This window comes from Lethenteron reissneri, chromosome 24 (assembly GCF_015708825.2).
Source record: "Lethenteron reissneri isolate LAM-NWPU_2019-01 chromosome 24, ASM1570882v1, whole genome shotgun sequence".
Taxonomy (NCBI): domain Eukaryota; kingdom Metazoa; phylum Chordata; class Hyperoartia; order Petromyzontiformes; family Petromyzontidae; genus Lethenteron; species Lethenteron reissneri.
Window position 1 is genome coordinate 10,606,195 of NC_083802.1, and position 23,214 is coordinate 10,629,408.

At 41.3% G+C, this 23,214-nt stretch overlaps 1 protein-coding gene across 2 annotated transcripts; it reads right to left on the reverse strand.

The window, feature by feature from the left end:
• Positions 1–195: 195 nt before the first annotated feature.
• On the reverse strand, positions 196–22,604 carry WDR93 (WD repeat domain 93). 2 transcript variants are annotated; one of them, XM_061558239.1, is made up of 17 exons: positions 22,308–22,604; positions 20,519–20,635; positions 19,311–19,515; positions 18,759–18,823; positions 18,196–18,274; positions 17,561–17,658; positions 15,387–15,459; positions 14,466–14,622; positions 13,198–13,268; positions 12,706–12,783; positions 12,218–12,349; positions 11,109–11,316; positions 10,559–10,619; positions 5,787–5,943; positions 3,043–3,220; positions 2,119–2,215; positions 196–574 (listed from the first exon to the last, which is right to left on the reverse strand). In XM_061558239.1, exons 1-16 carry the CDS (start codon positions 22,587–22,589, stop codon positions 2,131–2,133), a joined length of 2,046 nt encoding a protein of 681 aa, XP_061414223.1. In that variant the 5' UTR covers positions 22,590–22,604; the 3' UTR covers positions 196–574; positions 2,119–2,130. The 2 variants fall into 2 exon arrangements, with proteins under 2 accessions (XP_061414223.1, XP_061414222.1); XM_061558238.1 differs by having other exon boundaries at positions 15,387–15,462.
• Positions 22,605–23,214: the final 610 nt, after the last annotated feature.

Genomic DNA, 23,214 nt, shown 5'->3' on the forward strand with positions numbered 1-23,214 from the left:
CCAACCTTTTACAAATACCGCAATTGTCTTGAGGCGTGATAAGCAAAGCTTGTACCCAGTACTGTAGCAGTGTTTTACATTTTTCTCAGTGGCTGTGTCCATACATTTAATAGGTCCCTCCTCGTGCTTGGTAAATTTCATGACCACCCCCACCACATTTGTTGCAAAGTAAGCTGCTTAGCAAGCCAACATATACACAGTAATAACATTTATTGAATACAATTATGCCGTTGCAGCAGATTGTTAATAATGGCAACATTCCTGATGAAATCTCTAGATACATAATGTGCAACTGCACAATGCATTGCTATGTGTTTTTTTCCTTCATGCATCATTAATTCGTACATTTTCTGCAGATTAATACAGCGAGTAAATGCTATAAAAATAGATATTGAATTTGTACAACTTAAATCTTTACTGAAATAAGAAAACATTTATACCTCATAGCAATCAGTCAACCAAGTGTTTGCATCTACGGTACCTTCATATGTACAGTGAGGGTACATAATGCTCATAAATGATTAATAATTTGATAATATTCTGCGATTGCCAAAGTAAAATGTAGTGACATTGCCTGCAAAAGACAAGGGCATTTCAAATGTCATGAAGAATTGTACATGATTTCGGAGAAACAAGTCAAGTATTACATGTACAATAAGCAGACTTGTGTATGGTCTATATATCATGTTAGGTTGTTTGTAAAACTTTACTCTTAACCCTGCTTAAATCAAGTTTAATACATCTATGGTAGGCAGCACATGTAAGAATAGTGTCAACGGTAATTTCATGTTGACTTAAAGCTTTTGTAACTGCAGGAATTCATATTCTTTGGGTTTTTCGGTAAAGTCACGTAGATAGGTACACATAAATAAATATAGTATTTCGACTTTATTTTATATTTATTATTTTTGTATTGATTTATACCGATCTACGTGACTTTACTGAAAGACCCAAAGAATACGGTAATTTCATGCTTTGCTGGAAGACGGTTTTTATGCGAAGTGACCCAATGTTCCCAGACTAGACGGAAACAATCCAACCACTGCCCATCACTGTTGGCCAAAGTCACAGCATGACAGCAGCCACACCATGTTTCATCATACGAATTAGCCGTGATCAAACCACTGCTGGATGAAGGCCCACCTTAGCCGTCGACACATCTCCTGACCTTGCGACGTAATAACTATGATCTGCCTCGCACCTGCACACAAGCTTATTTCAGTACTCCATCCCAAATGTGGGCATCCTCTTAGACATGTTCCATTCTGTCTGGGCCCTTTTGCCAGTGTCATCGTATGAAAAATAAGAATGGGTTTGTTTGCATGTTCACCACAAGTACGTGTGGTTAAGGCAGACGATTCCTTGCAAAAGGTATTTATTTGGTGTTTGTAACAGATTACCACCTCCTGATTTATTGCCAGAGAGGGTAAAACCTCGTCTTATGTTCCACTCTTTCGCTACCACTTTCTTGACCATTGGCCATCATTCATTTTAGCAATGTACCTGCCCAAGCCCACTTTTCCTAACTTTCAATATATAATTTTTTAAATATGTTTATTTTTAGTTTTATTATTTTTATTTGTTGTTTTCTATCTACGTGACTTGACCGAAAGAACCAAGAATATGAATTCCTGCAGTCACGAAAGTTTTAAGTCAAAAATTTTCTAACTGTTCGAAAGATGTCATTCACTTACAATGTGTTGCAACAATTGTCATGGAATATAGTTTGTACCGCACGACTCTCTGGTCTCTAGTCAAGCACTGAATAATTGCCCTGTGACGTATTCTTACTCGCTCCTGTTTCACACAGTGCAAGAGTTGAAATCGAGCAGAGAGTGGCTATTGCCCGGCCACTAAGCACTTAGCACAACACAACGCTCTCAGCCAGGGATCAGAAACCAGAATAACAAGATACATTCTTAGAATTTTGTAAAAAAATTTACTCAGTATTTCAAGAGCCTCAATGCACGTTGATAACGTTACGAAAGAGTCCTTAAAGAGCCGCATGCGGTACCAGAGCCACAGGTTACCGACTCCTGCTCTAAGCCCATGTGGTTGAGAGCCTAAAAGGTTTGAGAACACCACAAAATACTTTGCCTCCGATGGAAAGCTACTTACCCTGTCGGGTCTTCACGACGGTGTCTCTTTAACTAGAGCGTGTAAGGTGCTCCAACGTTCTTCCATTTCTCCATCGTTCTCTGCAAACGATTGTATGCTAAAAATGACAACAATTAAAGTCTCAGTTTGAGGAAAAAACACAAAATGACTATAATTTGTGTAATAACCCAAATGTGAAGTGGGTAACAAAACCAAATCCTAACAGTTTTTTTCTTAATGAAGAGCCAATTCCACAGCCAGAAATAAAGTACGTACAGGCCATTAACAAATAACGTAAATGCAAAGATGTGTCTCAAACAGCAAAACATAACTGGGATTCCAGTCCGGTTTTGCATGTCAGGTTGACGTTACCGTTAACCATCACACAGCCACGACTTGGCAGAGCTGACATTGTGACATTTGTAATTGAGGCAAGAGATGGGAAAACAAGGCAGCTATTAAACCGGCTTCGTCATTAGGACTCATCAGGACGCGGCTGTGCCAAAATTGTTCCCATTGTGTCCGGGGAAATAGAGCAGCAGCAGGGTGACGTCATCATTTAACTCATCGGGTGCAACGATTTGAGGCTGAGGAGGGAGGTTATTGTAACCGGGAGCAAGAGCAGAGCCTCACCATTCTGGCGAATTGCCCGATGATGCTGGATGCAATTACCAGCGAAACGTCGTACTCAAAAATTGTAAATGTTGTGGTTTCACGCTTCAACACACCGTTGGGCTAAAGCAGTGAACTATTTGTCTTTTGTCAACGAGACACTTTTTTGCTGATTGGCCGTGTCGGGTGGTGGAGGGTTACGACACATTTATAAATAACGCAATCTAACCCAAAAACGTTGATTATGAATAATATTGGTCGCGAAAGCCTACGTGTTAAACTATACTGTGGTATGTAAGTGTTTGATAAAGTTTATGGATTGGCAGCATCAACCTTTCCAAGAGCAGTTTCTCGCATCTCTTGTCCCACAGGATGTGCTGAATGCAAGAGCCACAACTCCAGCTTGATTGGCGGTAGCTGTCCAGATCCGCAATGGAGCGAAGTGGAAAGACGAAGAGAAAGCCACTGGATTCACTGCTGGGCAAAGTTACTTCTTCGCTCTGGGTCACACCTACAACACCACAATTTGAAAAACATGTTATCACAGTGTCCAATTCCCATATTTAATGAGCATAGTTTAATGAGCATTAAACTTGGCCTTGGTACATTTTATTCACTGTGTTCTCACCCATTGACCCAATTTATGTCTATTACACATTTTGTTCAGAAAATAGTCACGACTGACACTTTAAAAAGCAGACACGCCGTTTATTAATATATTTTTAGACCGCAACAAATTCCTGATGAATACATTCTGTGGCAGAAGCCAGTTTTAAACAACTCCATTAATTCAGGAAAACAAAACAGATAATGCGAGTCCCAGATTTAATGTGGAATATAGCGAGGAGCTATGGCATACCTGATATTAGAGAAGATAATGAAAAACCTATAAAAAATAAGTCACTGTGCAGTTAAAACTGAGTTTACATAATTTTTATGATTATTACACTTGTTGACCTAGGCAAGCCTCACTGAGTCTCAGGACTCTTTATCAGCAATGCCCTGCTAAGTTTTACAAGCAGCCCGGAGCGATGTTGCTATGTGTAATCCCAACTGAGTGCTGTATAGTATTTTGCGGATAATCTTCAGCATTGGGATGTTGTTTGGCCAATACCAGTGACATTGTTTTTATTTGTATCGCGATTAGAGAAAAGCAGAAACCATTGCATAACCCGGAGAGAACATACAACTCCACACAGAAAGGCCCCCTTGTCGGGAATCTAACCCAGCGTCCAACTTACTCTGAAGCACAAGTCTAACCACTGCAGACCCATAGACTATGGCATTTTATTTAAATTTGCACAGGCATTCAGCAGTGCTGCATCTTGTCACCACTACTCTTTGCTCTCACTATTGCCTGGGTGATGAGCGGAGCAGCATCAGTATCAGCAATCCGCAGCCAATCCACACCAAATCAATAAGTAACTGGTTTGACAAGGGTCAACAGAGATTGTGTGATTTTGGATATGTTTTGTGACATCACAGTCCTAGAGTCAAGGTTTGGTTTGATAGAAACAACAATAAGAGTTGAACTCGAGGCAGAAAAGGCTGGATCACTATAAATGCAGACAAGAAAATGTCATGAAAATTGGAAAGTCTCTGTGGAAGGAAAAGAGATACTCATGATTTCTGCTATCTGTGAAGACACATCTCCACCAATGGAATGACAGAATTTTACATGTTTTTTTTAAAGGCAAATGCCACATTTGGGAAACTTACCAACATATACAAAGGGTTCATACTGACAAGTTAGATTATAATGAGCAATAGTGCTATCTACACTACTTTTTGTAAATGGGCATTGTCTGTGGCACACGCAAAAGAGTTGGAAGCTGCCTAACATAGATGGACGAGGTAAATACTCCATGCATATCCTGGAAGAACATGATAGCAATCGAGGACGTCCGTCAACCCACCAATGATCTATTAATCACATCGGTCATTGAACAACACCACCTAATCTGGATGGGCCACGTATACCGCATGGCATTGGTGAGAATAAGTCATCAGGGCTTCATGTGGGTCACAACAAATGGTAAACAAAGACGAGGACTGTTGATGAGCTGGAACCAAGCAGTGCAGGAGGATATCGCATCTACAGGGGTTACGTGAGAAGAACCCCGAGTGATGGTGTACAACCGTGACATGTGGAGGCATTGGGTTTCCCGGTGAGTCAGCCATATAGGACAGACTAAGAAAGTACTGTATAGTTCTTTAATTGTATTATTATTATTTCAACAAGCCAATTGCATAGTGGAAATAATCGATTATTTTGAATTGTGAGTGGTCATGATTTGCATACTGCACTATGAACCCCGAGTTCAATTACTGGCCACGACAAACATCGATGGCAAGTGATAATTCAACCAGTCCTATGGCGCTTCCCCCCCCCCCCTTAACCCGTACTGACCAGCATGATGAAGTATGGTCAAACAATTTCCATTGCCATGGGGAGGCCTTCACCTTCATCCAGCATTAAATTATAAAATGTATATATTTTTTTACTTAACGGAGAAATGAGATACAATAGCTTTTTTTCAAGAAAAATCGGTGTAATAATACCAATAAGTCACGGTCATTTGTTTTAATGTTATTGTTATTTCAATTTGGATATTGTCCAAAGAAAATGGTATCTAAAATCCTATTCTTGACCCAATAATATCGTAGTGATGGCAGAGAGAGTCAGGATTTTAAATGCCGGATATGGGAACATATTTCCTGCTTGCCATGTTTTATAACTCCTTTTAATAATAGGCCTTTACCCAGGACTATCTCAAGTGATGCTTGAGGATTTTATGGATTGTCCCGCACAGGATGTTTGGCTAATTCTTCTTGAGAATGATTGCACGTGGGAGAAATCCGGAACGCCTAAAGATAACACTACAAAATATGCAGATAGGTAAAAAACCTAAAAGCCATCTCAATACTGCAGATGGGTATCTCGCAATGATAGCAGCATGAACTACCAACTGCATCCACAAAGCACCACATAGCATGTTCCACCACAATACGTAAGTGATGTCTGAATTCACTGGAGCAGATTATTTTGGAATCAAACGACTCAAAAAGCCGGTTACCTTTAATGAATATCGATTGGTCATTGGTTCCAAAAGTGTATATTGGATCCCAAGGTGATGCCACCACATGTGGCATAGGCAAGGCGACAAGGGCGAGGGCCTTTCCTTCCAGTCTGTCGTGAAGGGTGATTCTGCCACCTCGAGTAAAATAAATCATCTGAAAAAGGAACATTCATTAATACATCACTCAGAGCCCACACACATTTTGCAAATAAGTTATTAAAAGCAATAATTGGAAGGAAGGATGGTATCAACCAGTTTAAGTCATAATGGACTATGATGTTCCCATCCTACCACCTTCCGATGCAAGAAGTGCTTTACGCCCATTTCAAACTTGCACTTTCACATTCACTAAGCACACCGACCCCTTGGTTGCGGCGTTGCGATCTGCCATTAACATGTTCATCTCTCTTTAACATGCAAATATTCACCTGGCAGCCCTTTGATTGGTGGAAAAACAACCACTGTCGGGTTGGCTGTCCTCCACTTACATTATCATTGGCTGCTGACATTTGGGCTACGCCCATTTCAAACCCTGATAAACAGTTTGCCTTAGAAGCGAACCACCCTTTTCCTGAAGACGACCGCTTGTGTTGCGATCGAAACGTCGTAGTTTTTTGTTATTTCTGTTATTTTCTTTGAACCTATCTACGTGACTTTACCGAAAGACCCAAGAATATGACTTCCTGCAGACACGAAAGCTTTAAGTCAAGATTTACGTTCTTAAAAATTCAAAGAAATTGGGGTTGACTACTTTTGCATGTTAATATATTTTTTTAAATTGCCAATTGTATTCGAATTGTGCTGTCGGTATTATATGATATTAAAAGTCCATTTGGATATCTCGCAGAGAAGTTTACCCCTTCATGTTAGAAAATGGCCCAAGGAATTAGACGCCACAGAACTACTTCTGATATCACTTCAAGTGATCTCAAAATTACAATAGTCCACTACTCTCCCTCCCACCATGCCACTGACAGTAATGTCCGTTGCATTAATGTTAAATGAATATTTTTTAATCCTCAGAGCTGGGATTTAGTCATATTGCAGAACCAATTTTTACGCGATGGTGTTGTGTGCAGTGATTGGTGCCCAAGCGAGAACAACAACTCTTTACACTTGAGAACCCTAGTTTAATGACGAGGGTCTGCCTGGATTCGAACCCAGGATCTCAGTGCTGCCCAGCACAGAAATCTGACCTCTTGAGGCACCGGGTCAATCTTAAGTGAAATTTGAGTCGTGCAAAGCACAATCAGGAGAAAACATCGTGGCTGTGTTAATGACCAGACCATAAGCCTTTTCCTATTTTGATTATGCCAACGCCTGAAAGTACATTGACCCATTTAAAATGCACTCTAAATAATAATCTGGTGTTATGTTCACCACTTCAGTGTTATTTACTGAAACTTAAGTATTGCTTACTTTCGATATATGAAACCTGTGGACTTATGCCTTTTGTTTAAATTGCTGCCCATGGATGCACACGGTCGTCTAAGAAGCTGTATCAAATAAATAAATGTCATTGTTTATGTAACCACCACAAGGTGGAGGTCAGCATGTTCCTGACATTGAAAAAAAAATACATTGCGTGCAAACACTGTCGGTCGAGAAGCATTGCAAAAAATGCATTGCAGAATATCTTTCACGAGTAGAGCTGGGGAAATTCTCAACATTTCAGCCAGCCAGCATTGCCCAGAATCACCAATGAAACGCATGGCCGATGCATTAGCATGTGAAATTGGCCCGATACTTCCCCAGTTTTTGCACGGTGATCAAGCAAGATGTGAGGACCTCTGGGGGCCTAGCTGGCCACGTGGAGATCATCTAGAGTGTGGTTTTCAACCTGCACCAGTGATTGACTGAGATACATAAACTTCTAATGGTAGAATTCTTGTTAAACCCCCATTAGAATAAAAAGGATTTCACATGGAAATTACCCATGTAACAATCATGATTCCCGCAGGAACATTACAGGGTAGTAGAGCCTTAGGTATCCATGTTCCATGGCCATTTCCGTTATGTTAAAGAAAACAACCATAAATTTGTTCTGTTTGGCCCTGCCCTTCACAATATTTATCAGATTTAAACTGCAGCCTTGAATGCACTGTATATCAGATGAACAACAGACTTTACGTACTGTTAAAGCTAGAGGTGGTCGGGTGGCTCAATGGTCAAAGCGCTGAGCTGGCATCAGCGAGATCCTGGATTTGACTTCAAGTTTTTGTATTTGATTAAACCGGGTTCTCAAGTGAAGTAAAACAAAACTGAAGTCTGTTACCTGGGTGAAAAGTGGGCAATGTCTTTGCCCAATCCTAAACCAGCTAGCTCAAAACTTAATCAAGGAATTTTTTTATGAAATAACATTAAAATATTGTTGCGGATATTGTATGACGGACCTCACTCTTATATGCAGAGTGAGTGGGAAGTATTCTCTACTGTGTGTAGATCAGAGGTCACTTGTGATATCTGCTTCCGTGGTCTATCAACACAAATTATTGCACTGCTCTATGAGAGGCCTGACATGATACTTTGTTTAGTGGCATGACACTGATAGCACAATCGGAATAAAATAGAAAAAATAAAAAAAGTAATAGAAAAAAACAAAGCCTAACTGCACTATGCAATTCCAGTGCAGTTGATGAGGGTGCTGGATTACATCACATCAATCGCAAGTTATCGTACAAAGTAAATTGCAAATAAATGCTGCAGCAAAGGATGGCAGAAGTTGAGAAAACAGAATGATGCAGACACATCTTCATATACACATATATGTATACTCACACACCAACCCACATTCACACACAAAATCAATCCTGCACATGTGGATATACATTCACACACTCTGACACACATAAACTCACTTGACGTACACACATTGGCACATGCATGCACACACATACATGTACACACATAGAGTCATAGAAACATTCGTACACGCATGTATGCACTCTTACTCACAATCACACTTACAAAGACAAAAAATTCCTTTATAGCCTTAACAGACCATTGGAGCAAGTGCTGTTAGTGAGCACCTATGAGGGCCGGCACCACACACGAGGGGGTGGATGGCCAGCACCATGCCCGGCCGCCTTTGTCTCCCTAGTGGTGATGTTTACACACCGCAACAGGTACTCATTTAAGGTTGAGTCGACCTAGAAGAGGCCCAAGACAGGTTCATATAATCATCACTGGTGTTGGCCGTGAGTGGGAATCAAACTCGGACAGCCTGGTTTGTAGCACAGTGCGCTAACCACTAGACTTCCGCTCCTCACACTTACGCAAACCTACATGCATACATAGTCATGTTTTATGCTTATTTTTCTCCAATCCAATTTCCGGATATCATCTCCCAATATCGTTGGAAGCACTTTTTTTTACGAAAGCATGTCACCTACCTGAGATGTTTTCAGAAAATTGGATTGGAGACAACAAAGGCATGGCTATAAATGAAAAAAAAACATTTACATTCGCTGACGACATAGTAATTTATAACTTAGAATGGGAATGCACAACATGAAATACTAGAACTTAATAAAGAGGGCTGCAAAGTTTTGCTCACGACAAATATGAGCAAAAAAACTATCATGCACAAATTCAATCTGAGATAGCTGTCAGAAGGACATCATTCGAAAACACAGCAGAATGTTTACCTAGGTCGGTTATAGAAGGGCAGACTGAGATTTTAAAAAAGTATCAAAATAAAGAGGCAGATAAGCGCAGGTTGGAACACGTTTGTAAAGCTGAACTAATAAAGAAAACAAACTATGACTAAGGAAGAAATCTTTCAATCAACGCATATTACCTGATTTAAGATATGGATTGGAAACGTGAATGCTCACAAAAAACTGATAATATATGCATTTTCTTTGAAACTGATTGGTCCACACCAGAGACAGCTTTCTTTGAAGCCTCGTCTTAAAACGGTGTTAGACCAGAGGACGCCTTTTGAGACTAGGTGAGTTTCCAAAGAAAGCTGTCTCTGGTGTGGACCAATCAGTTTCAAAGACAATCCATATAATATCATAGTACGTTTTTGTTTGCATTCTGACCACAAGTATTGTGGTTAATACAGACATGATTCCTTGCAAAAAGGTTTCAGTTTGGTGTTTTAACATCTTAACAACTGTTGTGTTCCCAGAAAAAAGAAGAAAACCTATTCTCAAGAACACATAGATTTAAGAACACATGCACGTTTCAGGCATTATATGGACTTTTCAGCAAAGTAAGTGGGCTTGAGCAGAATGTGTCACTGAAAGAGATGATGGCTTGTGGGTGAAAATAACTACTGAATGTCAGCCAAAGGAGGAAACATGCCCAAGATTTAATCCACAGAGGAGATGGAGTGATGAGCAGTTCATGTACAAGTGCCGGGTGAATTGTTCCAATGGCTTGGGGATGCCTTCATCTAGCAGTGGATTGATCATGGCTGATGATGATGATGACGTGGTAATGCAACTCGTTAAAACTTACCGATTGGATGGATGTTGGATTGCACCTAATTTAAAAAAAATCAGAACCCAGCTCAATCGGGTGTGAAATCATGCCACGGTATGACAATCGATCGCATGGTGCGATAGTAATGCAAGTGTATCAATTTCGGTACAAGAAATTGCTTGCGAAAGGATTTAATCCCTTGGATTGCATTGAAACTGCATGGTATATCTGGGCATTGACAGTGTGTGTGCTTGGCAGGATACACAATCCATAGTTTATTATTCCCTAACTTATTCCAAGAAAATGCCTTAAAATGTCTGTACAGCAACTCATCTTACCAGCTGTGGGAACATTGGTAGAGGAAGTACAGCAGTGATTACATCTTCCTGTATTTCACACCTGAAAAATGTATAACAAGGAAATACACCATCATCACAACAACAAAACATTACCTTTATTTCAAACTATAACAAAATAGGTCATGTGTGCACAGTTATACATGCAGTTCAATATTTTGTACTATGACATGCATAAAGACCTCGTCATAAAATATTTGGTAAGATACCACTTCACATGCTTATATCTTTGCAAGACAGATTGTGACCTGCGTCCAATATTGTTCCTGCTACACACATAACAGTAACAACAAAGAGCAAGGCTGAGTACCAAGGTAATAGATTTCAGTATACTATATTATTGTGACCTTAACAAAATAGCACTATAACAACTTGGCAGTGCGCAGATGTGACATTCTGTCAATGTCAGAGGCTGTACAATTGAAATACCATCCTTGCTGAAAATCTTAAAACTACATATATTTAAACCATGTGACCCAGCAAGTGATCCGCAAAAACAACACTCATGTAACTCAAGACAGGTCACAGTTACCTTTGACAGATCGTGGCGATGTCGCAAGTGCCTTCAGAATTTACTTCCACCATATGCACTGAGCCGTCCTTACAGAAGGCCATTAGAGAGGCAATTGGACTCGCTGCATAGTCTTGTGTGGGTGGATCATGTTGGTCTTTTGGAGCGACAAAATGTAACTCAGCTATCCGAACAGGCTCAGGGAGGCTCATCACAGTCAAAGGTAAACCTAGAGTAAGTGGAAGATTTTGTACAAATTTAGGCAACATCAGCAACTGGCATGTAGCTATACATAATATATGGTGGCCATCAAGTAATGTTGTGAAAATAAATGGCCACACAATATTGGACAACATTTTTTCACCCACAATTGTGCATCACCTTTTTCTCTCCACGTGTCCCCATCCCATCCCTCTCGCTATTTTTGTAATGGCCACAAATATATGAATAATATATATTCTAGTAATCTTACCCCTTATATATATCTCATTCCATGCAGTTTCTTGAGATGCTTTGGATTATGATAGATTTCCCACTTCAGTTGTTTTTAGAGAATATAAGAATTATATTTAAACACGTTGGTCACAAATCCCATGCCAGTAGTGTAAGGGCACTTTCTGCCTTGAAATTCAGGCCTATATATTCTAGCTTCATGTCTGGCATGGCAGTGTCCTGCCCAATGGAATTGCCTATCTGCAAGGCATCTAATGATTAAATCATTTATTAAAATCCATCCTTAGGCTGAATGACATGCATCAAATCATGCATGTGTTTAAAACTGATGATATATGGAAATTGTATTTAAACAAAAAATATCCTTAAGGCTATTGGAACGAGACAATCGCAGCACAAACAAGACAGCCAGAAGGCAAGAGGTAGACAATACAAACGAGACAACAAGATGAGACAAATAATTAAATCGACCTAAAATCGCAACAATTTATTTCATTGTGGCAGCAGTGAGATGGGAATGGTAAATGCTCTCCGTCAACATATTTCTAGATTTGAAGCTCCGTCAACATGTTCATTGTACCAGTTTTCTCTGAAAGCTTACCATTAAATAATAAAACATTGAACTGCCACAAAATGCTCTTGAAGATTACCCCCAAAAGGCGAAGGAAAGTACTCACCAAGATATCTGTCCCAGATTGTGATGGTGCCATCTCTCAACCCCAGAGCAAGCAGCATTGTGCATTCACTAATGGTCGAGCAGCAGATGAGCTCTGCATTTGGCCACACTGCATCGGCCTTGGGTTCAGTCTCTGGCAAGCAGGCGCAAGGCAACAAACAAACATGCGTGCAATTCAGTGCTCAAGACGCCCATCAGCAGGGCAATAAAGTGCACAATAAAAGGTAGCAAAAGTAGGTTAACCATTGTAAATTTAGATTTTCTCCATCAATTCCAGGTATTTTCTTCGACTTTAAACATTTCTTAACTGGCAAAATATCCCAGACAGGATTGCCCTGGACTACTGTAAAGTGACACGAGCAACTAATGTACAGCTCTGTTAAAACAAAGTAATTGGTAGGTTTTCTGACCAGTAGGCTATCGAACAGAGAGCTAGTTTGTTTTAGATAAGTGTGACGTATTGAGTAAAAATGACAAGGCTGGGCTTACCCTTTCCTGTTTTTTGAATGGTGTAGTGCAAAAGCAAATGGCTACCACTCCACCACATGCAAACACCATTGGGCAAGCCTAAAAAAGAAAATCAAATACATCAACACATGCTTTACTGACACCAATGTTAGTTACATATACATTGTCTTGCATAATAGAAAAACTAAATGCCAGCACGACTATCACTGTTGTTAACTAATATATATGCGATGCTTTGTCAATCCACTGCTGGATAAATGTCTCCCCACACCATTGGTCGTGGATGTCGTTTGACCATACTTCAGCACCCCCGGTCATTGCGGCATGGCTGCACTTGGGACCAGTTCAGATATCACTCGGCACTCACGTTCGCCATGGCTGGGAGGCAAGCTCAGGCTGTTGGGTTCATAGCGCAGTGCGCCAACCACTGTGCCACAATGCCACCCCCACACAGTCACTAATAAGTTGATGCAGATAAAAGCGATGTTTTTAATGCTGCACAGCGAGCCAAACCTGCCGCCGTCTTGTACTCCAGGCCTGCCGGAAGCACGAGAGATGGCAGCACAAAGTGCACTGTAGCTCGACTGCAATAGGAGAGATCATCCCATCGCAGGGAAATAATTACGATATGGTAAAATGTAGCATGCGTAATGTGCGCTGACTTTCATTCTACGATTAACTCTTCATTTCCCATGTAAGAACACAATTTTATGTTATTGGTGATACCACTTGGATATCGGCATAAGGGTTGAGGTACAAAGAGAGTAAGTGCATATACAACTCCTATTATTTTTCCGACGTGAGAGTACATTTTCAACCATAGTTCTGCAGGAATAGGAACAATTTCCTTAATAATTAGGTTCGTGACAATTTCCTAATTTGGGATGAATGATACCAGCAAACAATTACTTTCACTTTCATAAGACAGTCAAAGCAGATAACATTCCCAAGAGGATGACCAACGTAATTCTGCTTTATAGGAACATGAATTGAATTGAGTAGCAACTATAAACCGATGTTTAAGGTGTAAATCCATTCAGGACAAGCGCACATCACTCATGCCTTTGGAATAGGTGACTGGGCCTCCCTTGGCCACTTCAGATACGATTTAAGGTAGCCCCCAATTGCTTGTGGGGCAGTCGGCTTCCTGATGGCTGAATAAAGCAATAAACTGTAACTGCCATGATAAACGACTGCGCTAAAATGTTTACCATTAATCGCATTGTTATGAACGTTATCACCATTGAGGTTACATGACATTAATCTGCAATTTGGTGACGATGTTCCCTAAAAAACACCGTTGAGGTAGGCAAGGGGAAGCCACCTTAATTATTTTCCCCCGTCAAGGCTCAAGAACTCTCGTAACGTGTGCAGTGTTACCAGAACAAGAGAGGGGGAGGGATGGGATCAATAAATCTTGAGCCATGGACATGCCCTTGGGCAGAGAACTAAAGACGATATGCAACATTAACGTTGCTCAATGTGGGCTTTTTTAAATCACAGAGTGGCCAGCAACAAACTACACTATTGAAGGTGGAACAGATAAAAATAGGTTTCTTGAATTGGCCAAGGCTGAGCAATGAAAGCGAGTCGGGCAGTGTGCGAAAAGAGGCATCGTTTTGACCTGCAATACGGTGGATGAACGCTGTGTGGATGACACAAAACAGTCGGTCTGGTAGAACAAGTCCTTATCATGGGTGGAGGAATAAATGAATATCGTTCATGGGAAAAGTAACGATGGTAGTAGCGATAGAAGAGTGATAATGGTTCCAGCAGAACACCTGAGCTCTGGCTCCGCTGCATCTCGGTGTCTCTGCTGAAAGAGCAGGCGCTGCATCTCCAGCTGTGCGCTGCTCAGCAGGTGGTTCTGTCCTGTCCCAAGGGTGCTCCATTCCTCTGGGAGCTGCGAGGATTCCTGGCCGGGACGTCTCTCGCGGCCTGAATCAACAATCGGCATGAGGATGTGAAGGGAAAAGTGTAGCCCTGCATGACCGCAGGGATTCATCTTCTTGGTTCTTTCGGTAAATGTCACGTAGAATGGAAATAATAAAATAATAAAAATAAAACATTATAAAATAATTCTCACGACGTTTCGGCCACAACGCAAGCAGCCGTCCTCGGGGAGACAGACGCTGTCTCCCCGACAGACCTGGTCTTCACCTGAGGACGGCTGCTTGCGTTGTCTCCCCGACAGACCTGGTCTTCACCTGAGGACGGCTGCTTGCGTTGTCTCCCCGACAGAACTGGTCTTCACCTGAGGACGGCTGCTTGCGTTGTGCCCGAAACGTCGTGAGAATTATATTATATTATGTTTTATTATTATTATTTTATTATAACCAAGAAGATGTAGCCCTGCAATTGCTTGCTTACACCACTGCTGACGGAAGCGTCTCCAATAAAGGAAACGAATGAGCCCATCCTAAGGGTATTTTCCCTACTCTTCCGTGCTGGAATAGATCTTGGAAGAGGCGACAGCCAGGAATAACACAAAGGGCAACTAATTGGAAGGTAGCGATGATCACTACTCTATCAGTCTCGAGGTCTGGATTACAGGACCATTCCGTGATGCAAAAATTGCTTTAATTCATTGTTGTGGATTAAAATTCAATTAAATGAACATTGGATAAAAAAAGTGTACGTATTCTTCTAAAATATTTTGAAATGTAATGTCTATTATTGGATATTGATAATATAATTCATACCTGAGGGTCGTTTTGGTGATTTAAGCCGCAGAGTTAGTATTGGAGAAGAAAGTTTAACATCAATATTGCTGAACTGCTGAAATGACAGGCATCATAACAGATCATAGGAAACAATAGGTCGTCATGGTTTTATAAGTGGATTTAGTATAATTGCTCAAACCCTTTAAGCTAAAGAACATTCCGTTCTGAAAAACAAGAGGGAAAAAAACAGGTAGAGGAAATTCAGTAATTGACAAAGAATTATCACAATGACCTCCATTGAAGTCGAGAACACATTCTCATCACAAGCATGTTTTGTATTATGCAAAATATGTAATACCGGTTGTATCCTTTAGTTTACCAGAAGAAGAAATAAACCCATTGTGGCACATTAAAACATTGCCTATTTGCAAGCGAGACCTGGGTTAGAGCATCACTTATATTATGATGGGCATGGATCTAAAACAGGTTAATTCATTTTGCTTCCCTTGGCTTGACCTTTGAAGAAGATGGCAATTGAGGGAAATTTATTCGCAAAACAACATCAAGTGCTTGTTCAACTATGAATTCAATTATCACAATTTCAAACAACATAAACATTACGAGTACCACAAAACTGCATCTACTAAAGCCACTGGTTTGGCCCATAGCAACATATTGATGTGAAGGTTGGATGAAGAAAACTGAGCAACAACAGATGTAGCAGCATTTGAGATGTGGTATTACAAATGTATGCTATGGTATCGTTGACAAGAGACCAAATAATTGACTAAGTCTATGAAGACAAAATTATGATTGTATGGACACCTCATGCGCAAACTTATAGGTTATCCACAAAAAGGCCATAATATGAGAACATATACCCGTTCAGAGATTCGAAGGAAGACCAAAAAGACAATGAAAAGGGTGGCGTAAGCAAATGGACGGGGATGCAGACCAACAACGCAGTGAAACAGGTGGAAAGGAGGATGCCACGAGACGAGGGCCATGAATATAAATATCAAACCAAAATCGCGCGTAACATTTCTGAAACAAATCTATTCAGTTTCTTAAAAAATGTACTTTTGCTTACAAATTCAAGCTGATTAGAAACGTATCAGTAGGCCAGAGTGTGGCAATGTCACAGTTGAATTTTTTGTTTATGAAACACAACAAAACTGCCAACAAAGGAGCCATGCAGCATGGCTTGGAATGATTTTCTACCCTCAGAATTGTTGATAAGTTACTTTAGTTTTGGCTGCTGGAGCCTTTGGCATTTTCACTGAACCTTAAAATCCTAAACAAGATCTGGCCTGACTTGGGGCAATTTAGAGCTACCTCCGCTTTATTTCATCTACCAGTTGTGAGGGTATTTATTTTATTTATTCGACAAATTACTGTAGTGGTAATATTATTCATGTGCTCCTGTCGTTGGCATGTGGACAAACTGGATTTCCACGTGACACATCTCACACAAATTGCTTCCCAAGCACAGCGCAACACTAATACTCTCACCCCACAATTATATATTATTTCCGTTTTTTAATGACAAAACAGTTTTGTAAAAGCGACTATTAATAATTATAAAATGTTCATGTTCCTGCATTCATATATATTTTCAGAAAATATGTGGACGAAAGAAATATGGATACATAAATGCAATACGACAAAATCTCTAAGCACTTTCATGAAGAGATACAAATTGATTGTCCCTATATAACTATGACTATCCAAGATTATTTTACAAATAATATCATAGAGCTCTTACCTGATTAAAAAAAAAATTAGATTGGTTTTACACTGCATGCTTTTAAGTGTACAATATTTACTCCCATAGTTTGCCGAGCTACAATGATCGTATATGAGATATTGTTTTACATACAGTGACTGTGTTCGAGTACATTAGTTGCAAACTAGCATCTGAGGGTGACCACATGACTGAGAATGTTAAAATGGTAGAACTGGAAGCCAGAGAAATACTGCATAATTTAGGCCACTTGCGTAACCCACAGCCATGAAATCTGAACAATTTCATGCATGTAAAGTATCTGCAACCTCTTGGGTATCAGTGAATAATGGGAAGTGCTGAGAACCTATTGGTCCCCAGAGGCAAAAGCAGTTGTCCAACGTAGAAGTGATTAAGAGGAGTGCTACTGTTATTTAGCTTTTCTAAAAGTCAGGATTGTAATCTGCCATCAAGGGATTTACAACATTACCTCAACCTCTTGCTGCTGTTGGCTTTGAGCTTGCTCCAGATCTTTTAGCCACGCTTCCTTTGGCATCTTTTGAATCTCAAACCATGATTCTCCATTTCCTGCAGAGAATCACACGCATGCTTGATGATCATGGTGAAATGAATTCCATGGCATCTACTGGTTATGATTTGAGACTAACCTTAGTTTACATTAATCGTACTGTTACTATTACCATTCGATCATAAACAGGTAATATTATTTTGGAACCCTGCTCAAGCCCTTTTCTCCAATAGTTTTGTATACAATGGCACATTCATGTTATTTTTATTTAGCTGTACTGCCATCTAGTGGATTTGTGTTTGCTGCGTGACATGTTAGTCATCGACTTACGAACACGCGACTTACAAACGCCCGTACTTACGAACCAGCTTCCATGAAATATAAAAATAACATTGACTTAAAAAGCGAACTCGCACTTGATGTAATGAGTTTAACAATGCTTCCTATTTTATTCAACTGTCAGAAATTGCATACCACTGATCGTATGGGTATTTAAATGCAGTGCATTATTGTGTTCCGACTTAAGAACGGGTCTCAAGAACTAATTCGGTTCGTAAGTCGAGGACTGCCCTCATACAAATAACATTTCTCCCTACCTTGCAACATTATACCACCATAATCACCACCGGATGACAATATGAAGGAAGAGCATACAGTTCTTTTCGAAATATCCTCCTGACAAAAAGAACAAATTCCACATTTGTATTACCAACACCATGTATTCGAAAATGACAAAGGTTTGTTTTATGATTCTGCTTGTTTACTCAAGGAAGCCCCCACTCTTTTTCAGCAGAATTCTGACAGGTTTTTTTTTGATGGCTAAGTATAATCCCAATTGAGTAATATGCGGGTGAATTTTAAACTTTGGCAAACTTGGATCATGACACTGGCCCACAATGGCCTACTGCTGTGAATGACGTGATGGGATCTTTAACGTTCACTGTGAACCTGACAGCACTTGCTTTTATGATTAATATACCCGCGTTAGTAATAACAGGGTTGTCCGCTGGAATCAAACCATGAACCTCCACAACAAAGTAGCAAATGCGCTGCCGCTGTTATTTCACGCCGCAATGTTATTAAACGTACAAAGAAAATGGTTACGTCCCATTTATTTATCTGAGAAAATGCGGTTACGTAAAGATCCGTGCAAACTTACAACTTCGTTAATGGTCTTCACAAGGTGAAAAGTCTCTGAATAAAATACAAACAGACGACCAAGTCCTGCAACAACAGAAACATAACACTCAGGAGGAGGGCTTTTGTTTCTCAACATACGAATAGATTTTGGAAAGATGCTTTAGGGTACTTTTTATCAATCATAATGGTTTAACGATTTAAAATAGTATGGTGTATTAAATAACAATGTTACAACATAACACTACACTGGTAACCTAAAATAACACTGAAATGAAATTAAACTTAAAAATGTACTATTACAAATGGAAATATAAATGTTGCATGTTGTGAAAATGTCAACATTTAATTTTGTAAACTCATTAAGAATGTTATACATGTGCACAATAAGCATATAGCAAAATCCGTTCACGATATAGAAATTTCTTCTTGGTTCTTTTGGTAAAGGCACGTGACTTTACCGAAAGAAACAAGAATATGAATCCCTGCAGTCACGAAAGCTGTAAATAAAAAAAGATATAGAAATTGTCATATAGACATTGACGAAACAAGTGAACATGAAAACGTTGCATACCCATGTCGTCTATCGTGGCGATGGCACTCATTTCCTCTCCGGCTGGTGCTGTGTTAATCTGCGTGATCATTGTCCCTCTCTGTTCCCAGGCGGAGAGCACAGCATTTTCATCCACAGCAGCAAGAGCCGTGAGACCTCCATCCAGACCCACAAAGATGTAACGGCCATCCGCGCTGCTCGCCAAGCAGTGAGCCTCCTCACGCATCTGACCACACAAATAAAAACACGTGTAAATATTATCCGTATATTTTCACAATTGTGCTACATATTGCCTCACCTGATGTGTTTTTGGGTTGTACCGCGTGATGTATGGCACGATGGAGAAAAACGTCATGTACCGTGCCAGACAACACGTGGTACAACCGTAAAATACATAATCGAGCAATACATATATATTCGTTTGCTACGTTGCGAGACAATCAGAGATGGTGACGGCTGACGGAGGCCTTTGTCCAGCAGTGGATAGATCATGGTGGTTGATGATATATTTACTCGTTTGGGAGTGCATTTAATATGATATGCAAACTTTTACGACAATGCAGTACTCGTAGTCTTCCTGACAAATATATCCAGCTCAATAGCAAGAGCTTAAGCGTGCCTGATTAGTGAACGGAGTATATTTTGATCTCTAGATTGAATTAGAATGTATTGTCGAAATGAAGATTAAGTGAATGCATGAATATAGCAAGTAAAAAAAAATGTATGATGTGACTGAAACCATGGAGACAAAATGACCTCAGTGGCAATGACAAATGAGATGGAACACGCCTAAGTGTCTAACCCAAGGGGATGTGAGCAATGGAACGTGAGCATGGGGAATTGGAGCGAGCGGAGTTGCAGCTGCACAAAATTGTGAACAGACAAGTCAGCATGAAGAGGGTTTTATTCACTCATCAATTTAAAAAAATGTCTCACGTAATCAGAAATTAACATTTTGTAATCACCCCTGAGAGATTAATATAGCTATGTGAATTGCCCAACAGGTGAACCTAATAATATTATGTTGACAATTATATAAACAGACCCTCTAAAACTGTGTAAAAAAAACTAAATATGGAGCTGAATAAAAGCAAAACAATCCAAAAAGACATTCACGCAGAAACGCAGTACTCGACATAAATGTGTGTTTCATTGAAACCGAGCTGTGTCGAGGCGACCATTTCACGAGTGGTACATTTGAAACCCATCCCCACGTCTTCGTGATTCACCTCCACTCTGCGAGGCCGGTCATAGACGGGCGGCTTGTATCTCGTCCGCTCCTCTTGGCGGCTCTGCTCACGACCCTCTACAGAGGCCCAGGTGCGCTCCAGAACCAGCTCCAACACCTGCTCACAGAACATGCCAAAGCTGCAGACTGCCAAACTCACCAAGCTCACCTGTGGTCCATATCCCTCTGCATAGAGTCCAGTGGTGGCCAACTGGCGTCTCATGCGACTGTATTTGTGTCGAAAACTGTCCATATATAACACACACTTATGTATGCACTTGACTCTTTGCAGAACTCATGGGTATTGGGCTGTTACAGGTTGGCCACCCCTGACATAAACACTCCCGCATGGGAAGTTACTTAAAGTGTCACTTTTATGGGATTGCTTTTGGGTGTGTGTCTCCCATCAAAGGAATGTGGAATTTCCGCTACGAGCTACTGAACGGCACATGAACGACGACAAAAAATGAGCACGATGTTGATCTCTTGGGTGTGAGACTTATGGGGATTTGGATTTAGGGGCTATGGTTGAGAGCCGTAACTTATTGTTAGGTTCAAGCTCGGTGTTATGGTGAAGGATGAAGCTAATGATATTTGAAATACTGTAAAGAGTAAGGATTAAGATTACATAACGTAAACGTTTAATGTTAAGGTTTAAAAGGTTTTGAACTCCAGTATTCAACTTGGATTACATATTCGGTTAGATATAGTTAAGATATAAGGTTACGGAATGTGGGTTATGGTTAAGGTTACTAAAGATTGAGTAGAGCTTAGGGTTATAGCTTGAGGCTAGTGTGAAAAATTCGATAAGCATTGTGCAATTTTGAGAAATGATGAGTTTTCAAAATTCATGCAGAATCCATAGGGCCTTTGCATGCAAATGGATGGAATGCTGAGCTTGTTGAAAAGCAGTGAATTACTTTAACATTTCAGTAAACTTTGAATCTGACGTGCTTTTTTACTCGATTAAATCTGAGTTGCAATGTTTAAACATAAGATGTGTTCAAAATGCATTCACGCATTGAATGTACATGTTTGTGCATTTCCAGTTCGTAAACATTAAACATTGTGCGATTGCATTATATCTACGTAGACTACTTTAAGCGTTAAGCTTCATGTTATCTTCTTAATAAATCTTGTATACCTAGTTTTCCAGTCAGAATTTTAGTTTTAATGCTGAAACTGTTCAAAAGCAATCTTGTTAATTCTTAGAACTGGAGCCCATCTGTGATGCTGACACCACAAGCATGAGGGCATGGAACCAGACCGCCAATCTTCACTGCAAGTCAGGGCAATAAAGGGCTGTGAGGTACAGCAATGCCCCGTTTTGCGTCGGGGATGCGTTCCTGAAAGGTGGGACGAAGAATATTAAAACGGCGTTAGTCAACGCAATTTACGGGGTAGGCGACCGGTACGAGAAAAGACGGACGGTGCTGTGAGCGACGCAAGTGGGTGGGGTGTGGGTGGGTGGGGGTGTGGATGGGGGGGTGTGGGTGGGGGTGATGGGTGGTGTAGGTGGGTGTGGGGGGTGGTGGTGTGGGGTGGGTTGGTGTAGGTGGGGGTCCGGGGTGGTGTGAATGGGGGTGTAGGGTGGGGGTGTAGGGTGGGGTGGGGTGTGGGGTGTAGGGTGGGTGGGGGTGTAGGGTGGGTGGGTGTGGGGTGGGTGGGGTGGGTGGGTGTGGGTGCGGGGGTGGGGTGTGAGGTGGGTGGGGGTGTGGGGGTGGGTGGGGTTGTGGGTGGGTGTAGGTGGGTGTAGGTGGGTGGGGTTGTGCCCGTGCAGTGCCCCCCACCTGCCCGACCAGCCGCCATGGCTGCGGTGGCCGCGCGAACGCTCGCTCGGGGTCGAGCTCGAAGCGCGCCTCCTCCTCCTCCTCGTGGCCATCCAGAGAGGGCAGCGGCACCTCGAGCTGCCCTTTGCGAATGTAGACGGGCATAGCAACGGGGGGAGGCAGCGGGCCACAGCAAGTCCCGTTCGGGGCTGTGCGCGCTCGCTCGCTGCACACCGAACTGCGGTCAGCTGTGCGGTGGACGCGGTTGCCGTGGTAACGAACACACGCGGCACGCCGGCCCATGCCCGTATATGGGGTCAGGTCACTCCACCCATTCAGTTTTTTGAGTTTCATTTATTAGGTAAACTAGCTTTACTACCCGGCTTCACCCGGGACTTGGGGATTCACCACGCCCGGCCGCCTTTGTCTCCCCAGTGGCGACGTTCACACACTACACCAGTAACTCGTTTGAGGCTGAGTCGACCTAGGGGAGGCCCTAGACCGGTTCATATAATCGTGACCGATGGTGGCCATGAGCGGGAATCGAACTCGGGTCGCCGGGTTCGTAGCGCAGCGCGCTACCCGCTACACTACAATGCGTTACGCTTCCACGTGCGCGGGTCACGTGACAGATGTGACGTTACAGTTCACTTGCCGTGCAAAAAATATCTGCATTATTGAGCTCCCCCCCCCAAAAAAAACTAAAGTGTATTTTTATAAAAAATAAAATTCACGGTGAACAGTCTGGAAAGTACCCACATGGCAAATTTCCAGTTTGTTGCATGTCGGGAAGTACGCTAAACATGGTGAACAGACACACATATCCACAACTTTGCCTTGTATGTATATGGAGATGTAACCCTGTGTGCCATGTGGCTCTTGACTCGGTGCAACCGCAAAAAAACAAAAACATGAACAAGAAACATAT

Bases quoted from the DNA above. Each gene is read 5' to 3' on its own strand.
- WDR93 (XM_061558238.1), bottom strand. From the start codon at position 22,589: ATGGGCCGGCGTGCCGCGTGTGTTCGTTACCACGGCAACCGCGTCCAC. The intron at 11,317-12,217 runs GTGAGTACTTTC...CACTTACTCTAG, and splicing joins AATCTGGGACAGATATCTTG to GTTTACCTTTGACTGTGATG. The intron at 10,620-11,108 runs GTAACTGTGACC...TACATTTTTCAG, and splicing joins ATCGCCACGATCTGTCAAAG to GTGTGAAATACAGGAAGATG.